Source organism: Eucalyptus grandis, chromosome 11 (genome assembly GCF_016545825.1).
Source record: "Eucalyptus grandis isolate ANBG69807.140 chromosome 11, ASM1654582v1, whole genome shotgun sequence".
NCBI classification, from domain to species: domain Eukaryota; kingdom Viridiplantae; phylum Streptophyta; class Magnoliopsida; order Myrtales; family Myrtaceae; genus Eucalyptus; species Eucalyptus grandis.
Genome location: NC_052622.1, coordinates 33,318,090 through 33,334,485, shown reverse-complemented (window position 1 = coordinate 33,334,485; position 16,396 = coordinate 33,318,090). Strand labels below are relative to the sequence as shown.

Sequence of the window (16,396 nt, the reverse complement as noted above, 5' to 3'; positions counted from 1 at the left end):
TCATCTATTTCAACCTTAGCCGATTAATGTCTTAATGATTCACTCATTTTACTTGGTCAAGAAGCATTCTCTCAAAATATCTCTCATTTGGCTACTCATATTAGGCCACTTGTACTCTTTGGATTGAAGCACAATTCTCATCAGTGCACTTGTGGCTTTTAACCCAAAGTTATTATCATTTCAACCTTGGTTATTTGATCAAGCAACCAAAAGTGGCCATGCATGACATTTTAATCGCATTTCTGATTTATCCCATGTGTCTTTTAACTCAAGTTTGATTTTCTAAATTCATCTCGCTTGCCCGTATTATTGAATGGAGTCATGTGATTATGACACTTGTAAATTTTACTTGAACATCTCTTTAGCTCATAATGCTCCTGAAGACTCATTCATGTATTTACTTACCAAAGAAGCTCTGTCTCTCTTTCTCCAATCAAAATATCTCTTTTTAGCCACTCTTATCAAGCCACTTGTGGCTTTTGGATTGGAACATCTATCCTTCTCTTTTACACCTAGTGCTTTCAACTCAAGCTTGTGATTACTTTTAATCTTAGTTACTTATTCTCATCTTTTTTTACTTCATGAAAGTCTTCCGAGAATATCTACTCTTAATTGTGTGAAGCCATTTCAAGAATCCAAGTTCTAATTAGAGAGCTTTAGCTCATTCTTGCAAAGAAAGAGAAAGTTCCATGCCACTTTCCTTCCCTTCATTTTCCCAACCTATTCAAGCAAATGTGAATGTCTCACGTTTGTGTTTCTTTCTAAGTATTTAACCCCTCACACGTTTTTTTCTTAAAGATATAGAGCTTGGTAGTGATGAGGACATGGATTGCCTCAAGAAATTTGGCCTTAGTTCATTAATGCTTGGAATGATTATAGCTTATATTTGGCCACATAAAATGAAGTCATCTCTCACTTTCATAAATATCTCCTTCTTTGGCTTATGACAACAAGCCACATGTGATTATAGCCCTAGCAATGATTATAGGGGCCACATGAAACCATTCCATTGGAACACTTATCTCTTCATTTATTAAGGCAATTAACACCAAAATTATGGTTAGATTCATCTCATCCCTTTCTTCCTTACCTTGATTGATAGAGGGCTTTTGAAAAGAACTCAAGACCCTACTGCGCTCATCAACTCATTTCTTCAACTTCCGTTTTCAATTCCCATGAGTAAAAGCAAAGGCCCTGCTTTTGTGCTGTTGAAACTTCTAGTTTCATGTTTTCAAGTAATCACGAGGTGAATTATTGTATTTCCTCTTCATCTTAATAAATAAGTTTTGTTGCTTACAAAGATTAAGGGTTATTGATTGATATTCTTGATCATATTGCTTTCAAGGTGTTTGAAGCTTTGATTTGCTCAAGTCATTTTCAAGGTAAGTAAAAACTTTAGGCGCCAAGCTGTGTTGATCCAGTTAGTGTTTTTGACTTGATCGGTTGATATGTGTAAACTTAGTGTAAGTTTGTCAGATAGGGATGTGAATTTGTTATAATAGTTTGATTTATTTTGTTGATTTCGTACATGGCTAGAACATGTTTGATTGTTTCATTTAAGTGCGGTGACATGCGGTATGTGATTACTAGAGAATGATACGCATAAAAACGTATTGTAAAATGGATGCCAATTGTTGAAATAAGTGTTGGGTTTCATTCTTGATGCACAAAAAATCATGCTGTATTAATGATGTGTGCATGACTTCATATGACTAGACATGACATGTAATGTAAATTGTGACTTATCACCTATTTAGTGGTGTGTGATAAAGTCCCGGAGATGAGATGCCTTGCTGTGTAATAGAGATGCCTCGAGAATTGTTTATGGATAGCTCGGGAGTCGATTTCCCCAATTGTGGGAGCTAGATGCCCCGTGGGCAGATATTGCCTTAGACTTGAGATGCCTTACCGTGTGATCTAGGACAAAGTACAACCCAAGTACTAAAAGTTAGGAAAATGATACTTAAGTGCCAAAATCAGAGCAAAATGGATCATTTAAGTATCAATCCAACTAAATTGTTGACGTGTCAATTTTCCGGCGAAATAAGTGTAAAATGGCGTCGTTTTGCACACCGACGTGACTTGGAAAATGCAAAAATGACGTCGTTTTTTTTTTGATGTGGTAATAATTAATAAAAAAAATTAATTAAATTAAATTTAAACCTAAATTTATTTAAAATATTTAAAAAAATAAAAACTCAAAAATTAAAAAAACAAAAAGGGGGGTGAAAGGAGGCGGTTAAGGTTCGAGCCTTCGCCGCCTTGAAGGGCCGGCGACAAAGGGAGGAGGGTCGGCCGGGTCACCGGATTTGGGTGAGGGATGCGACCCTCACCCCGCATTTGGGGAGCGCTCGCGGGTCCTCGCCATTGCCGGGAAGGGTCAACGATGGTGGGGGAATGTCGATCAAGGTCATCGAACCCCGGCTAGGGGTCGACGGTGAGGGCTCGCGAGCCCTCGCCGCATCTGGGGCGAGGGTCATGGCCCTTGCCCATATTTGGTGAGGGTCGGCGACCCTTGGCCTGGCCGGTGAGGGCCGCCAACCTTTAACAAGATTCGGCGAGGGCTTGCAGGCCCTTGTTGCAAGTCGGCTAGGGGCTGGCAATCTAGGCGAGGGCTCGCGAGCCCTCGCCACCGGTCGACTAAGGGCCGGCGACCCTGGCTGACCCTCTCCCCTCCGTCATTGGCCCTTCTCGGCGGTAGTGGCGGGGAGGCGGTGGCGGCGAGGGCTTAGCTCTCAGCCGCCTCCCTTCGGCCCTCCCCCCTTTTTGTAGTTTTTTAAATAAATTTAGTTTTAAATTAAATTTAATTAATTTTTATATTAATTATTACAACATCAAAGACAAAATAACGTCGTTTTTGTATTTTCTAGTCACGTTAGTGTGCAAAATGACGCCGTTTTACACTCATTTTGCCGGAAAATTGTCATATCAGCAATTTGGCCGGATTGGCACTTAAGTGATCAATTTTGCTCCGATTTTGGTAATTAAGTGTCACTTTTCAAACTTTTGGCACTTAAGTGTCCATTCGTGCTAAGTTTTAGCACTCCAATGTCCGTACCTCGTGTGATCTAGATGCCTTGCATGAGTCGGGATGCCTCGGGATGTTTAGAATGCAAATTAATGATGAACATGATGCATATTCATTCATGTGCATATACTTATAAGTTGTTAATGCTTGGTAACCATGCATCACGAAATATCATGTCATCTCTTTGCATCTCCATGTGGATAACGGTGAGACACTAGGTGATATTGGTGCATCATGAATTAATATACCACTCTTTGATTCTTTAGTGAATGAACTATCGTACTGAGGTTAATGTTTTGATTGGCATGTGAGGTAGCAAGGAAAGGGTTGCATGGGTGATTCATGGTCATCTTGCATGTCTTTGAATTCATGTTGTTTGCACCAAGTTGAGTATTAAGACAATCTCTCACCTTACATCTAAGGATTTTATTTATCGGATTTTAGCTCATCCCTTATTTTTTAGATTCGTTGGATGGTTCCTTTGGACATAGTGATGGAGGGGACAAGTTGATATTGGAGGTCATTAATCCTTGAGTTGGATGATGATTTGGTTAGTATGACTGTAGTGGTGTTAGGTGACTCTGTAGATTGTTATGATAATAACCACTGGTGTTTGTATGAAGTTGAAGACATACGCATAACTAAACTCGTGCAATTTTCTTGTGTGATGTTTGGTGACATATTTTACAGTGCTTATGTATACTTAATTATGATTATGAGTATAAACGGAAATGACACGTGTAGCATGTGATGTATCTAGGGCGTCACATTAAGCCTTGCCCACGTCCAGCGAGGCTCAACCCTCGCTAGATCCAGCGAGAGGGAACCTTGCAAGCCCATCCAGTAACCTGAGTGAGGGGCCTCTAATCAAGGCTTAACTGGCGAGGTCGAGCCTTGCCTAGCCATTGCTAGGCTTCCTCGAGGTTGGTGGGGTGTCTGTCGACCCTGCCTTTGGCCTGTCATTGGCGGCACTCGACCGGAGGAAGAAGGAAGTGATAAAAAAAAGAAAGATTTTTTTTTAAAAATATTATTAAAATTATCCATGTTAGCATCAATGGCGCCACGTAGGACAGCTAACATCTGTGTTAGCATTGACCAAATGAACTAAATTAGCACAAATAAAATAGGTTTATGACTCAATTGATAAAAAAAATAAAATAAGGACCAAAATGATATAATTGCAATAGGTTTTTGATAAATTTCCCATAAGTTTTGTATATTTCTCTGTGTTTTGATGAATCATGGGATGGTATCACAAGATATTACAATATCAATTATAATCACTCAAAGATATGCACAATCTTGAGAGATATGGAGAACCAATGAAGATATCTTTCAATGATCTTAAATAAAATTTGATTAAATGAGCCAATTTTGAAGTATAATATTTCACGAACAACGAGTTCAGGGTACATTATTTGGCCAAAAAAAAAGTCCAATGTTTTCACCAACTGCAGGTTTGGGGTACATAAAGAAGCTATAGGTGTGTTGCGTGAAAGTTCCGTCATCCATCTCCTCTCTCCTGTATTTTTGCTCTTCCTCTTTCTCCTTTTTCACTTGATAGGTGGTGAATTTCTGTGTCCCTCGTGGGCATCATGTCTTCCCAGATTTTCACCATCTAAAAAGATGAAGATCACAACTGTTTAGGCTTAGCTTGTTAAACGGTTGAGATCTGTTACATTTATCTAACAATGAAGGATTTGACGGGTCACTGTGTTTTGCATAGACTATAACTTGACCTGTCAAACCAAAGCAAGGCATAGGCAAAGGTACTAGATCACCGTATTAGTTTCCATATATATGATTAGAATATATTTGACACACCACTTAAGAAGTTTGTGAATCCTGAATAAAATGAAATGAAATTCAATTTCAAGCTACTAGATTTTGAGTAGAATTGATTGTATCAAACTTGTCTTACATATATATATTTCGCAAGATTGATACCGTCCATAAAATAAGATATTTCCTAATTTGAGTAGGTTACCTAATTTGAATGAATAGTTTCCTAATTCAAATAAGTTTTCTAAAGGGGGTTTTGTGTTTTGGATATAAATATCATATGTAAGATGAAATTCTACTCAGTTATTAGACTGGAATAAACAAAAAGAGTGGTAGGTCTTCTCTTTGCGAGTTTTCTAAGTGAGTTTTTGGGATGAATTGTGAAATACTCATTTGTTGTGAGTTTTTTAATTGAGTTTTCTGTGGTATACTGTATAATGACGCCTTATAGGTTTTTGCTTCAGGTATAACCTATGATTGGCAAACAGTGAGTTTTGCACTCTTTTGGATTTATGGTGGAATTATTGGTGCTGGTTTTTTTCGGCGGGGAAGTGTTTATCGTTCATCATCGATTTTTCTGGTAATTTATTTTTCTCGCGTTAGACAAAGGCTGCGAGATACATCAGTTCCTGCATTGCTGTCACAACAGTCTGTCGTGTTTATCCGTATAGCACCTACCCATGCAGAGGTTAAGCCATAGTCCGCACGGAGAAACGTAGACTCGTGACCTTTCATGTATTTATGGTAGACATTTAATTCGTCAAAATAAAATTCCGAAAGTAACCTTTTCCTGTTCATAAAGTCAATCTTACTACTTATCATCCAGAGATCTTTTTCCCCCAAATTTATTTGGAAAATCGAAACTTTTTTATCGGGAGGAAACAAAACTCCTCTTGTTTTCACAATAGCATAAGACTGCGTATGACAAAATTTTTGAAATAAAATTAATTTCGATCAAAAATTGATTTTTCAATTTTTATTTCGAAATTGAGAAATTACAAATTATAATTTCTTATTTTTTTTTAAAATCTATTTTTGGAATAGATTTCTATTTCAAAAATTTATATTCCAAACCTATTTAAGGAAACGAAGAAACAAAAAAAAATAGAGAAATAAAAATATATGCGCACTCATCACCCGTGACGGCGGTATAGTGGTTGAGCGCAGGTTTTTTTCAAAGAGATTCTGAGTTCGAATCGCTGTGTTGTTTGCCTTGCGAGAAATGAACCCATGACTTACTCGGGGATCGTGGTGACTCTATACTAAGCGGCGCATGGATACAAAAATAAAAAATAAAAAATCATGCGCACTCTAAATGTAAAATTCAAAAATCGAAATAAAAAATCATAGTCGCCACCGAAATAACTAAGCGCAGTAATAATATATGTAAAAGAACAAAAGTGGTCAGGTCTAGGGATGTGAGTGTACTTTTACAAGTTATTTTAAGTACGGATGCTTGCTGGGCAAGGAACCAGGAACAAAGAAAAAGAGATCGTACGCACCGCCTGAGACTCGCCGTCAACGCTGACGGAGGAGGCGCCATTTCCGTCTTCTAGTCGGGTCGGCGCACGCGCCTCTTCGGATCCTCCTCGCTTCGACTGTTGGCGGTTGTATCCACGGGCGCTCTCGGAACTTATTACTATTATTATTATTATTATTATTATTATTATTATTATTATTTATTTATTTATTTATTTTTTTTTTCGGTTTGATCGTAAACACTCTCGCAGGACTGGACGCGCTCTGGAAATTCCCAATTCCAATTCCAATTCCGATTCGATCCTTTGGAGAAAGATTTTCGCAGAGATTCTCGATCGTCCTTTCCTTCCCCTCCGCAAGAGTCCCACGCGCCGTCGCGATCGATCCCGGTCGCCGGTCGCCGGTGGCCGCCGGATTCGTCGCCTTCTTCGCCCTTCTTCTCCCTCGTGTTCTCCGCCGTGGGTTTCGCCGCCAGGCTGCGGCGGTTGTTTCCTTGATTTCTTTCTTTTTTTTTTTTTTTTTTTGGTCTCCGAAAGTTATGGACGCTCGCGTGAAGCAAGAGGCGGCGGCGGCGTCGTCCTCCTCGCGTAGAGGCATTGTCTTGGACAAGAAGCCTCCGCCGGCCGACCTGCCGTTCATCGACCTCGACAGCGGCAGCAGCAGCAGCAGCAGCGGCGAGTCCGACGACGACGAAGGCCCCTCCAAGAAGAGGAAGCGGGGCGTCGTCCTCCCCGAGGGCTTCCTCCAGCCCCTCCCGCCGTTGCCGCAGCCGGAGTCGCCGGCGCCCGGGCCGGCGTCGCCGCGGGCGTTGCGGCAGCTCCCACAGGCCGGGGCGGCTATTAAGCAGTTCTGGAAGGCTGGGGATTACGAGGGCCGTCCCGGTGGGGGTTGGGATTCCTACTCAGGTGACGTTTCGTTTCGTCTACTTGCCGCAGTTTGTTCGTCTTGTTGCTTCGGTTTTGATGCTAAGCTCGTGGTGGGGAGAGGGTACATTGCATCGTTGCTCCTGTTTCGTCGTCGTTTTGATTCAATCAAAATGCGTGCTTAGAAATATTTTGAGGAATTATTCAGTCTTGGAATGCATGTCGTTGTCAGTCCTAGGTTGGAGCATCGGTATCTTGTTTTTTTTTTGTGGTTTCTGGCTAGAAAGGCCACGCGTTTCTTTGGGTTCCGTTTGTTTGTGTTACCGGTGCATATTCATATGTCTATTTGATGATTCAGGGGGCATTGATCATGTCAGGGTTCATCCCAAGTTTCTACATTCTAATGCAACCAGTCACAAGTGGGCTCTTGGAGGTAAACTTGCCCATCTTTCAAACACTGATCATCTCCGTTTCTTGAAGTTAAGATGTCTTTAAGCTTATACAAGCTACCTGTGCATCCTTTGCAGCTTTCGCAGAACTTTTGGATAATGCGATGGATGAGGTGTGCGTAGTTCCTGTATTTATTTCCAATTATGTTGTGGTTATTTTCGGACTTGCTATATCTTTTTTGTCTTTCCTTCCTCTGTCTTGATTCAGGTTTCTAACGGGGCAACATATGTTAAGATAGACATGCTAAAAAATAGGAAAGATGGGAGTAGAATGTTGCTGATTGAAGGTAATTTGCTTTGCTTGTTTCTTTCTGTTTCATTGCATCCTTAGTTTTCCCTTCTGAAATATATGGTTTTGTTTGGGATCGTATTTTAATCTCACGCTATGCACCTTTTGGAGAGTTGTACCCATTGTCGATGGTATTTAGGAAGCATGGTGGCAATCAATGGTAACAAATGCAATTGTGTACCAACTTCTGTAGTGTCAAGACCTTCAAGAAAAGTGGGCATCGGAAATAATTGATGTGTACTCAATTTTATGAGATTGCTAATCTTGTACTGTGTGGTATCTACAAGTGGAGTAGAGCCTGGACTGTTGGTATATATTGAATGGGGAGCAATTAGGACATCTCTGTGCATTGATGATATAGAGAAACTTTTATGTCCATGGACATGCGGAGGTTATAACAGTATACATGCAGTAGACTAAGCAACCATCTATGGTCATAGGATGCTGGGGAAGTGATGAGCTGGACATGAATGTTTTTGCTATTGTGGAAACATCAGGAATGACCATGAAGATGACAGAGACATCATGGATCTAGTCAGTTTAACACATGTGCTATTGGAAGTGACTGGGTGTCTGTTTGCACATTCTTTTCCTTCCTTTTCTGCTATTTTCAAACTGGACGAGGTCTTCACTATCCCTGGAGCATAGTGAATAAAATAGATAACTACTGTATAATCTATATCATAGATCTCAAACTGTTCATTTTGTAGCATTGGGAATTGCTTATTAGACAGCTGTTGGAAGAGCTGCGCGGTCTTTTGAGTTTTTTTTGTCTTTTTCTTCAGTTTATTATCTTAAGTGACGTGATTTTGTTTCTGTGGCATATTTACTTCTAATATGATTCATGCACAGTATATCTGTTATAAGTTTATTTGGCGGGAACCTTTTCTATTATTTGTCTAAGAGTAGGTTGTGACCCTTACTCAAATGATGACCTTTTATTGTCCTTTAATTGCAGATAATGGTGGTGGCATGGATCCAGATAGATTGCGGCAGTGCATGTCTCTGGGGTATTCTGCTAAAAGCAAAATGGCAAATACAATTGGACAATGTAAAAATCTTTAGGAAGAACATTTTTATGATTTTTTCAAGTTATTTGCTTGATAGCATGGTGTTATTTCTTTTCCAACTGCAGATGGCAATGGATTTAAAACGAGCACTATGAGGCTTGGGGCAGATGTGATAGTGTTCTCAAGATGTCGTGGAAAAGATGGGAAGAGGTTTGTATTCAATATATTCAATATTTCCAAAAATAATTCTTGCATCATTTAATCTGCTTAACACATATATACTCCCCACACTTCTGGTAGTTCTGTTAAGTAGTCATTGCACAAAATTTCAGATATTTCCAAGAGTGCCGTTATTGTCAAATGGTCCTCAAAACTACCTTTTAACAGTTTGAGCCATTGCGAAATTATCTAGTTTCCTCCGTCCTCAATTTTTCCTGGATGTTCACTCAATTATCTGCAACTTTTTTCTCCTGGAATGGCTTTGAATCGTCAACTATCTTTATTCTTTTCCCTAGTGTTTTCAGATATGAACTTTTTTGAGAATTTAGGTACTGCTACAAGCCCACAGCTTTCCCCGTTACTCACCTGATATATGGTTCTCCTGATGTATAAGCATGCCTTCCCAATACATCATATTGTTAATGCTCTTGTTAGTGTTATTATTTAGGACACATATGGCTTGATATGTCTTGTTTACATTCTACTGACCTACTTTTTCTCTGGTCTGTTCTCCTTTCTGAACTTGATTGCCTTGTTACCTTTGATGTGCATTTTATTCTTGAGAAAATATAGTACTTTCTTTAAGTAAAATTTGGACTTTTCTCTCAGTGTTACACAGAGCATTGGGATGCTTTCTTATACATTTTTGAGGAGCACGGGGAAGGAAGATATTGTAGTACCCATGGTAATGACATCTCAATCTACTGTTTCTTCTTTTTTTTTTGGTCGACGATGTACATCTACCTTTCACTTTTTGGTAAATTTCTTCATACTGGTCTTTGGGCTAGTGTACTAGGCTCAACACTATTTCAATGAAGAGCAGTGCATTTTTTTCTATGGGTCTGATTTATCTTTTCTGTAGTATTTTGACTAATTGTATACATTTGGAAAGATGATACCAAATAATAACTCTTTGGATAAAACACCTAAAAAATATTTATTATTAATCTATGTATGGAACAGCTCGATTATGAAAGACGTGAAGGCAGTTGGAACCAGTTGATACGGTCTTCATTTAGCGATTGGAAGAGAAATCTCGAAACAATAATACAGTGGTCTCCCTTTTCCGCTGAGGAGGATCTGTTTCAGCAGGTATTCCCCTTCCCCTTCCTGTGAATTATGCTTTGATACAATATGTCTCTCTGGCTGCGATTTTTATTTTATTTTACTTATTGTTGGTAACTTAAAGCTTTCTTCATCACAAGATCAAATATTGTGAGCTACAATGATTCTTAATATATTTTAAATTATGTAACTTTGGCGCATTCTTTGCCGAATCCTGGCTGACACTGACCTAAAATAAGTGTGTTGTTATTTGATGTAATGTGTTTCTCTTAGTTTTGGCTAGTCAATGAGGGAGTCTTTCTTGAAAGTTTTAGCTGCGTCTCTCACGAATGTTTTACTTGTGCATATCGGGTGGTATACAAGCTATTTTGCTTCTCTGTTTGGGTGTATTGTCTTGATATCTACCAATCACTGTTGGCAGCTTGATCACGTCTTTTACCTTTTGTTTTATTACTTTACTACAGTTTAGTCTGATGGGAGATAATGGTACACGTATAATTATCTACAATCTTTGGGAAGATGATCAAGGATTTCTAGAGCTTGACTTCGATGCAGATCCATACGTGAGTATCTTTCGTTGATGTTTTATAGACTACTAGGTCTTACCACTCTGTGTCTGATGTGCATTTTTTTTACGAGTCTCAGGATATGCAACTTAGAGGGGTCAACAGAGATGAGAAGAACATACAAATGGCAAAAAAGTTTCCCAATTCTAGGCATTTCCTGACTTATAGGCACTCCTTGAGGGTAAGTGGTGGTTGATGCTATGCTATGTCGTGTGACTGAAATTAGTCATTTCAAAATTTTAGTCTTACTTTAGTTCCGTTGAATGCATCCTTGGCTTCAACTAGATATGTAATTAGTAAATTGATGTTGTGTCTTCATTGCATTTGCACTTCAAGCAGCATGGATAACCTGATCTTGACATTCTTGCAACTATTTAAAATTACATAGATAAATTGCAAATGTGAAGAAGATTTTCTCAGTGTTTATGGGCATTTTACAGTAAATTAATCAAACAAGCAAGGAGCTTGAAAGACCCAGTGCCAGTTTTCACTGGGCCAACATTTTCTACTATCTGTAATTTTAGGGTTATATTTTTGAATTATTTAGGACATCCAAGTTCTGCCATTCAGCATTGACAAGAGTGTGGAATCCATGTCAAGTCATGATGGAAAATGTGAATGATAGATCTGATTTTCTGTATAGCAGGAATTCCAAAATTACTTCAACATCTTAGTTTTAACTCCTGCATGGTACACACTAAAAAATGCATGGATCTGTTTTATGTCCATATTGTACATGTTTTAATCGATAAATCGGTAAGACACTCATTGGTGAAGTTATGTCAGGAGTGCTTACCATGCTAGTACCGCTCTGTGGAGCTTAATAAGGCTCTAAAGGTTATTCCTTCCTCTTGTTTACTTGTAAAAATTTATCAAGTGGATTTGGCAGCTTGTGGGCTGCTCTCAGTCCACATGCATGCAGTTGTTGTCTTTAAATTTGTATGCCAACCTCTGGAACTTTGCCAGTGAGGATCATTACAGCCTTTTATTTTCATTTTTGACTTTTTTTTTTGGTTTTGATGATTTTTTATTGCAAATTTATTATTTTAGCTTCAAAGAATTCCTTTATTGATGGAATGTCAACTTTCTAAGTGAAAAATCTAGTCACTAGTGAGTTGCAGGCTATATGAAGAGGTGAAGGCATGATTAGAAAATGCCAAATTTGCTCATTGATGCCAGCCCTTTCTCAGATGTTGGGGGGATTCAGTTTGATTCTGTTGTAATTATGTCCCCTGCATCCTGAATTTATGAGCCACTCAATTTCCACAAGGCGGCAATAACCAGAGCAAATTTATAACATTAGCAGCTGTGCATAGATGTCCACTAATCAATGAATATACTATTTTCTTTCACGAAGAGTGTATGCCTTTAGCTCTTTTCCTCTCAAAGTCTATAAACTTAATTTGTTTGGTAAGAAGTCATGATTACAATGATCCCTGTGTGGTAACTAGCTTCATTATCTCTCTCTCTCTCTCTTGACTGACATTTTTACTTGTTTTATTTTTATTTGAAGAGTTATGCTTCTATTCTCTATCTGAGGATTCCCCCCAGGTTCCGGATGATTCTTCGAGGGAAGGATATTGAGCATCATAATATCGTAAATGATATGATGTTATCTCAAGAAGTTACTTATCGACCACAACCTGGTGCGGATGGAGTTTATAAAGACACTGTAATGCTTCTGAACAATTTTCTTTTGGCTTTTGCTGATATTCCTAGTACACCTACTTATGTGCAAAGATTGTTGTCAGATGGCTGCTGTTGTTACAATTGGGTTTGTGAAGGATGCAAAGCATCATATCGATGTCCAAGGATTCAATGTATATCACAAGAATCGTCTGATTAAGGTTCGTGTTCTTCTGGTAGAAATGATTATGGCACTGCTTGAACTTCTTTTTGTTGATGATGCTAATTAGAATTTCGTTACCACTTTACTATCTAGATGGCAGTCACAGAAGGTTGGACTAAATGACACCTTGATGCCTTTGTTCATGGCGTTCTTGTCTTATAAGTGGTCGATCATTTCTTTCAGTGGTTCTTTTACTTTGTGTATGTTTGTTTGGACGTTTGAACCTCTTTCTATGTTTAAGGTTCTCGTGTTACTTGCCTGATGAAGGCCTCCGTATGCATCATTGTCAGAATATCAGTTATTATTATAAAATTGTGATGTCCAAGATTCCAAATAGCAACATTGAATCTAGTTGCTCGGATCATTTCAGACTGTGATCTTTTTCCTCTTGTATGTTGGCATCTTTACTGTGTGTTGTAGCAATCCCTCTGTTCTATTTATGTTCTCTATTGGGTTAGTTTGGCAGTGAATCATGGTTTCTTGTTAATTCCTTTTTGAATTTTATGAGGATTCTCAAGTGCTCTGATTTCTTCCTTTATATAGATGGAATTGTAAAATGACCTCATCCATTCTTTTTGCAGCCATTTTGGAGGCTTTGGAATCCTGCTGGAAGTTGTGGTCGTGGAGTCATAGGTTTTTCTTTGGCTTTGATATCCAACTTTTTACTATGTGAAATATGTATTTTTAATATGTTTCCACATTGGGCCAGGTGTTCTGGAAGCTAATTTTGTGGAACCAGCTCATGATAAGCAAGGATTTGAGCGAACGACAGTGCTTGCAAGACTTGAGACACGGCTGGTTCAAATGCAGAAGAACTATTGGTATACATTTCTCCATTCCCATCGTCTTCTCCTCATTAGAGTTACTTGTTACTAATTCCCTTTGCTGATTTTCTAGGAGGACGAACTCTCCTCGAATTGGCTATGCTTCATTAGGCAATATTAGACTCCCTAGTGAATCTGCAGGAGGAGGTAGACATCGCATTTATGTCATTTTCCTTTCTTTGTCTCCCTTTCAGCTACAGGATTTATTTAAAATGAATTTTGTAGATCATATTCATGATTCAAAATTATGATTAGCCTCTTGACACAAATGTTTATCCTAGTAGATGATTCTCCTGAGCCACAAACACCTTCAAAATCAGGAAGACATACTGTGTCAACCAGTAAGCCGACCGTACAAAGTCCTGACAAATTCTCTTCACTCTCTAAAGATGGAAGGCATACCTCTTCTGGAGGCAAAACACGGATGAGCCCCTGTTTTGAATCAAGGACTTTGAATTTACAAGAATTGTCTTCATCCCCTTCTACAGAGGCTGTCAATGGGGATGATGGGTCACTTCACCAACCTGATTCAAATGGTGGTAACCACAAATCTTCTGTAATGGGCCTCCAGACTTCTTCAACGCTTGTATGCTTGGGTGATGACTCTGACCTTAATTATGATTCAGGTGGAAAAACCAATGGGTTGAGCACGGCAGCCCCTCTGCAGGTAATTTAGCAATTTACAGTTCTTCGTTTGGATAGTTCTATGCATGTCATTCTGGATGCTGTGAGGTGTCATCTATAATTATTAATGCAGGAGGATTTCGTAGCTTCTTTGGTAACTTATTTGTGCTCAAGTCATTAATTTTGCTTTGAGCCCCTTATAGAAGCTTTTTGGTCGTTAGTCAATGTACATATTTTTCCCCTTCTAGAAATAGGAGTGGAAGGCGACTGACAATTAATGTATAATGATTCTTTGGGAGATAGCTTGATGAAGATAAGATATTACTAATCTTCCATTTATGATGATAGCAGAGGAGATTTATATATGAACAGTCAAGTTTGACATGGTTTGTGTACTTTTGACATGACAAGATGTAAAAGTAGGCATGTTGTCCTAGCAAAGAGTTGCCCCAGCTGAATGGATTGGGAGGGAAGGACTGAAGTTCAATGGACACGAGGAAACTTAGGAGTATTGATGAAAAAGTATGAAAAGTTGTTCAAGAACTTGTGATTTTGGAAACTATTTCTCTGAGAACCATACTGTCTGAAAATTATAAGGAGTCGAGTTTTTACATCTAAACTTCATGAAGATGGTATCTACCTTTGGCTGTCAGTGCTGTGTGAATTCTTGTAAATATTGTTCTTGTCACAGTTCACGGCTTATTTACATGCCAATATGTCTTTGTTTTGAGTTGAACCAAAGACCCACCCCGGGGGGGGGGGGGAGGATGGAGATCAAGATGACCATCCATCCCAGCTTACATACCTGTTCGTCATAGCTGAGATGCATATTTATGTAAATGTTAATAGATTAGTGCCTACTTGAGTCTTTGAACCGCAGTCCAGCCTGTGCAATAACCAGTGGGTTTAAAATTGGGTGGATAATATATTTATATTGCTTCTTCCAGTTTTAAAGTTTCTTGTGATGCTTGCTTATTTAATTGGTTTGTTTTTCTGGCAGGTAGTAGATATAGAACAGTTGAGAGAAGAGAATCGTCAGTTAAGGGAAAGGTGAATGTGATGTGCTTTACCATCATGCATTGTGCTTGGGTTTTTCCTTGTCTGATTAATTCTCTTCATCTAATTGATTTCCTTCCTGTTGCTGTTTACAGATTAGCACAGCAGGACGGAAAAATTTTGAGTAAGTTGCAGCATGATTTACAGACTGAGAGAGAGAGGTGCAGAACTCTCGAAAGTCAGGTGAGTACTCTGCCATTTTAATGCCAAGATGTTATAACTTGCGACGTTCCTTCAATATGGACTCATTACTCTGAAATAGTCTTTAGAGTCTAGGTCTCAAAGTTATCCAAATTAATGTGTTCCTCAAGTCTTCCTTTTAATTCTCAGTGAAGTGTGTCCTGACCACTTTCGTCTCTGTACTACTATATCAGCTCCAAGAAGCCCAACGAAAAATAGAACAATTGAACAGGGAGCAAGAAACTTTAATTGATATTTTTCAAGAGGAAAGGGAACGAAGAGAAGCTGTTGAGCAGAACCTGAGGAAGAAGAAGCAGGTCGACCCTAGCTTCGTTAAAATATCACTGCGCTATAATATTTTCTTATTCTTGCTGCTGTTGGAATTGGATGGTCTCCTGACTTTTTTTTTTCCCTGTTCATCTACATTTCTGTAGGAGGCTTCTGCTACCATCCAAGATTTGCTGGACAAGGTGAAACTACTGGAAAAGATGAAATCTCCCAATGGAAAATCACAATCTTAGGCATCGGACGTGGGTGGCTAACTGCTTCTTGTTTATAAACTCTGATCTACTCTTTTGTAATTATGGTCAGATTCTGCTAACCCTCTGATTCTAGAGCTCCATTTAGTGTAGGAAGAAGTAGTCCATTTAGGTGGGTGGTGTCACGAATCTATGGTCTCATGATGTGCTCAAGCCACGATGTGCTGACGCGATTCTGCTTATGCTCAGAGTTGGGCCCCCATTTTTTGTGTCACACCCAATTTTTTCTTCTAAGGTAATGGTGCCTTGTTTTCACTTAAAAGGAGACTGTGGAGGTGTAGTGTGAGATGATGGGGTGGAGTGCTGTAACAGCGGCTGCGCTTGTCATATGCGCCTGGGAACAACTCTGTTGATTGACTTGTGTAGGGTAGGCGAACTTTCGTTGGTCAGTCTTGAAAGGCTCCTTGAGATGGTCTTTTGTTTGTTTTTCAATTGGCACCAAGCGACGAACGGCTTCTGGCTTTAGAAGTCCCGGGAAATGAAGAAGAGCAGAGACCATTGGATGGTATGATACTCGAAAAATCCGTGGTCTTTCGATCGGTATTAGAACGGGCGGCGTTGTTGTACAGTGTCA

General features: G+C 39.2%; 1 protein-coding gene across 1 annotated transcript; it reads left to right on the top strand.

Annotated features, from left to right (window-relative positions):
* The first annotated feature begins 6,521 nt into the window (after positions 1-6,521).
* Positions 6,522-16,087, top strand: LOC104426135 (protein MICRORCHIDIA 7). The gene is made up of 20 exons (XM_010039082.3): positions 6,522-7,194; positions 7,511-7,585; positions 7,680-7,714; positions 7,810-7,888; positions 8,849-8,941; positions 9,026-9,110; positions 9,729-9,804; positions 10,083-10,211; positions 10,649-10,747; positions 10,830-10,931; positions 12,264-12,422; positions 12,502-12,597; positions 13,181-13,232; positions 13,309-13,420; positions 13,497-13,570; positions 13,708-14,090; positions 15,048-15,097; positions 15,199-15,286; positions 15,478-15,600; positions 15,718-16,087. Exons 1-20 carry the CDS (start codon positions 6,828-6,830, stop codon positions 15,802-15,804), a joined length of 2,364 nt encoding a protein of 787 aa, XP_010037384.1. The 5' UTR covers positions 6,522-6,827; the 3' UTR covers positions 15,805-16,087.
* Positions 16,088-16,396: the final 309 nt, after the last annotated feature.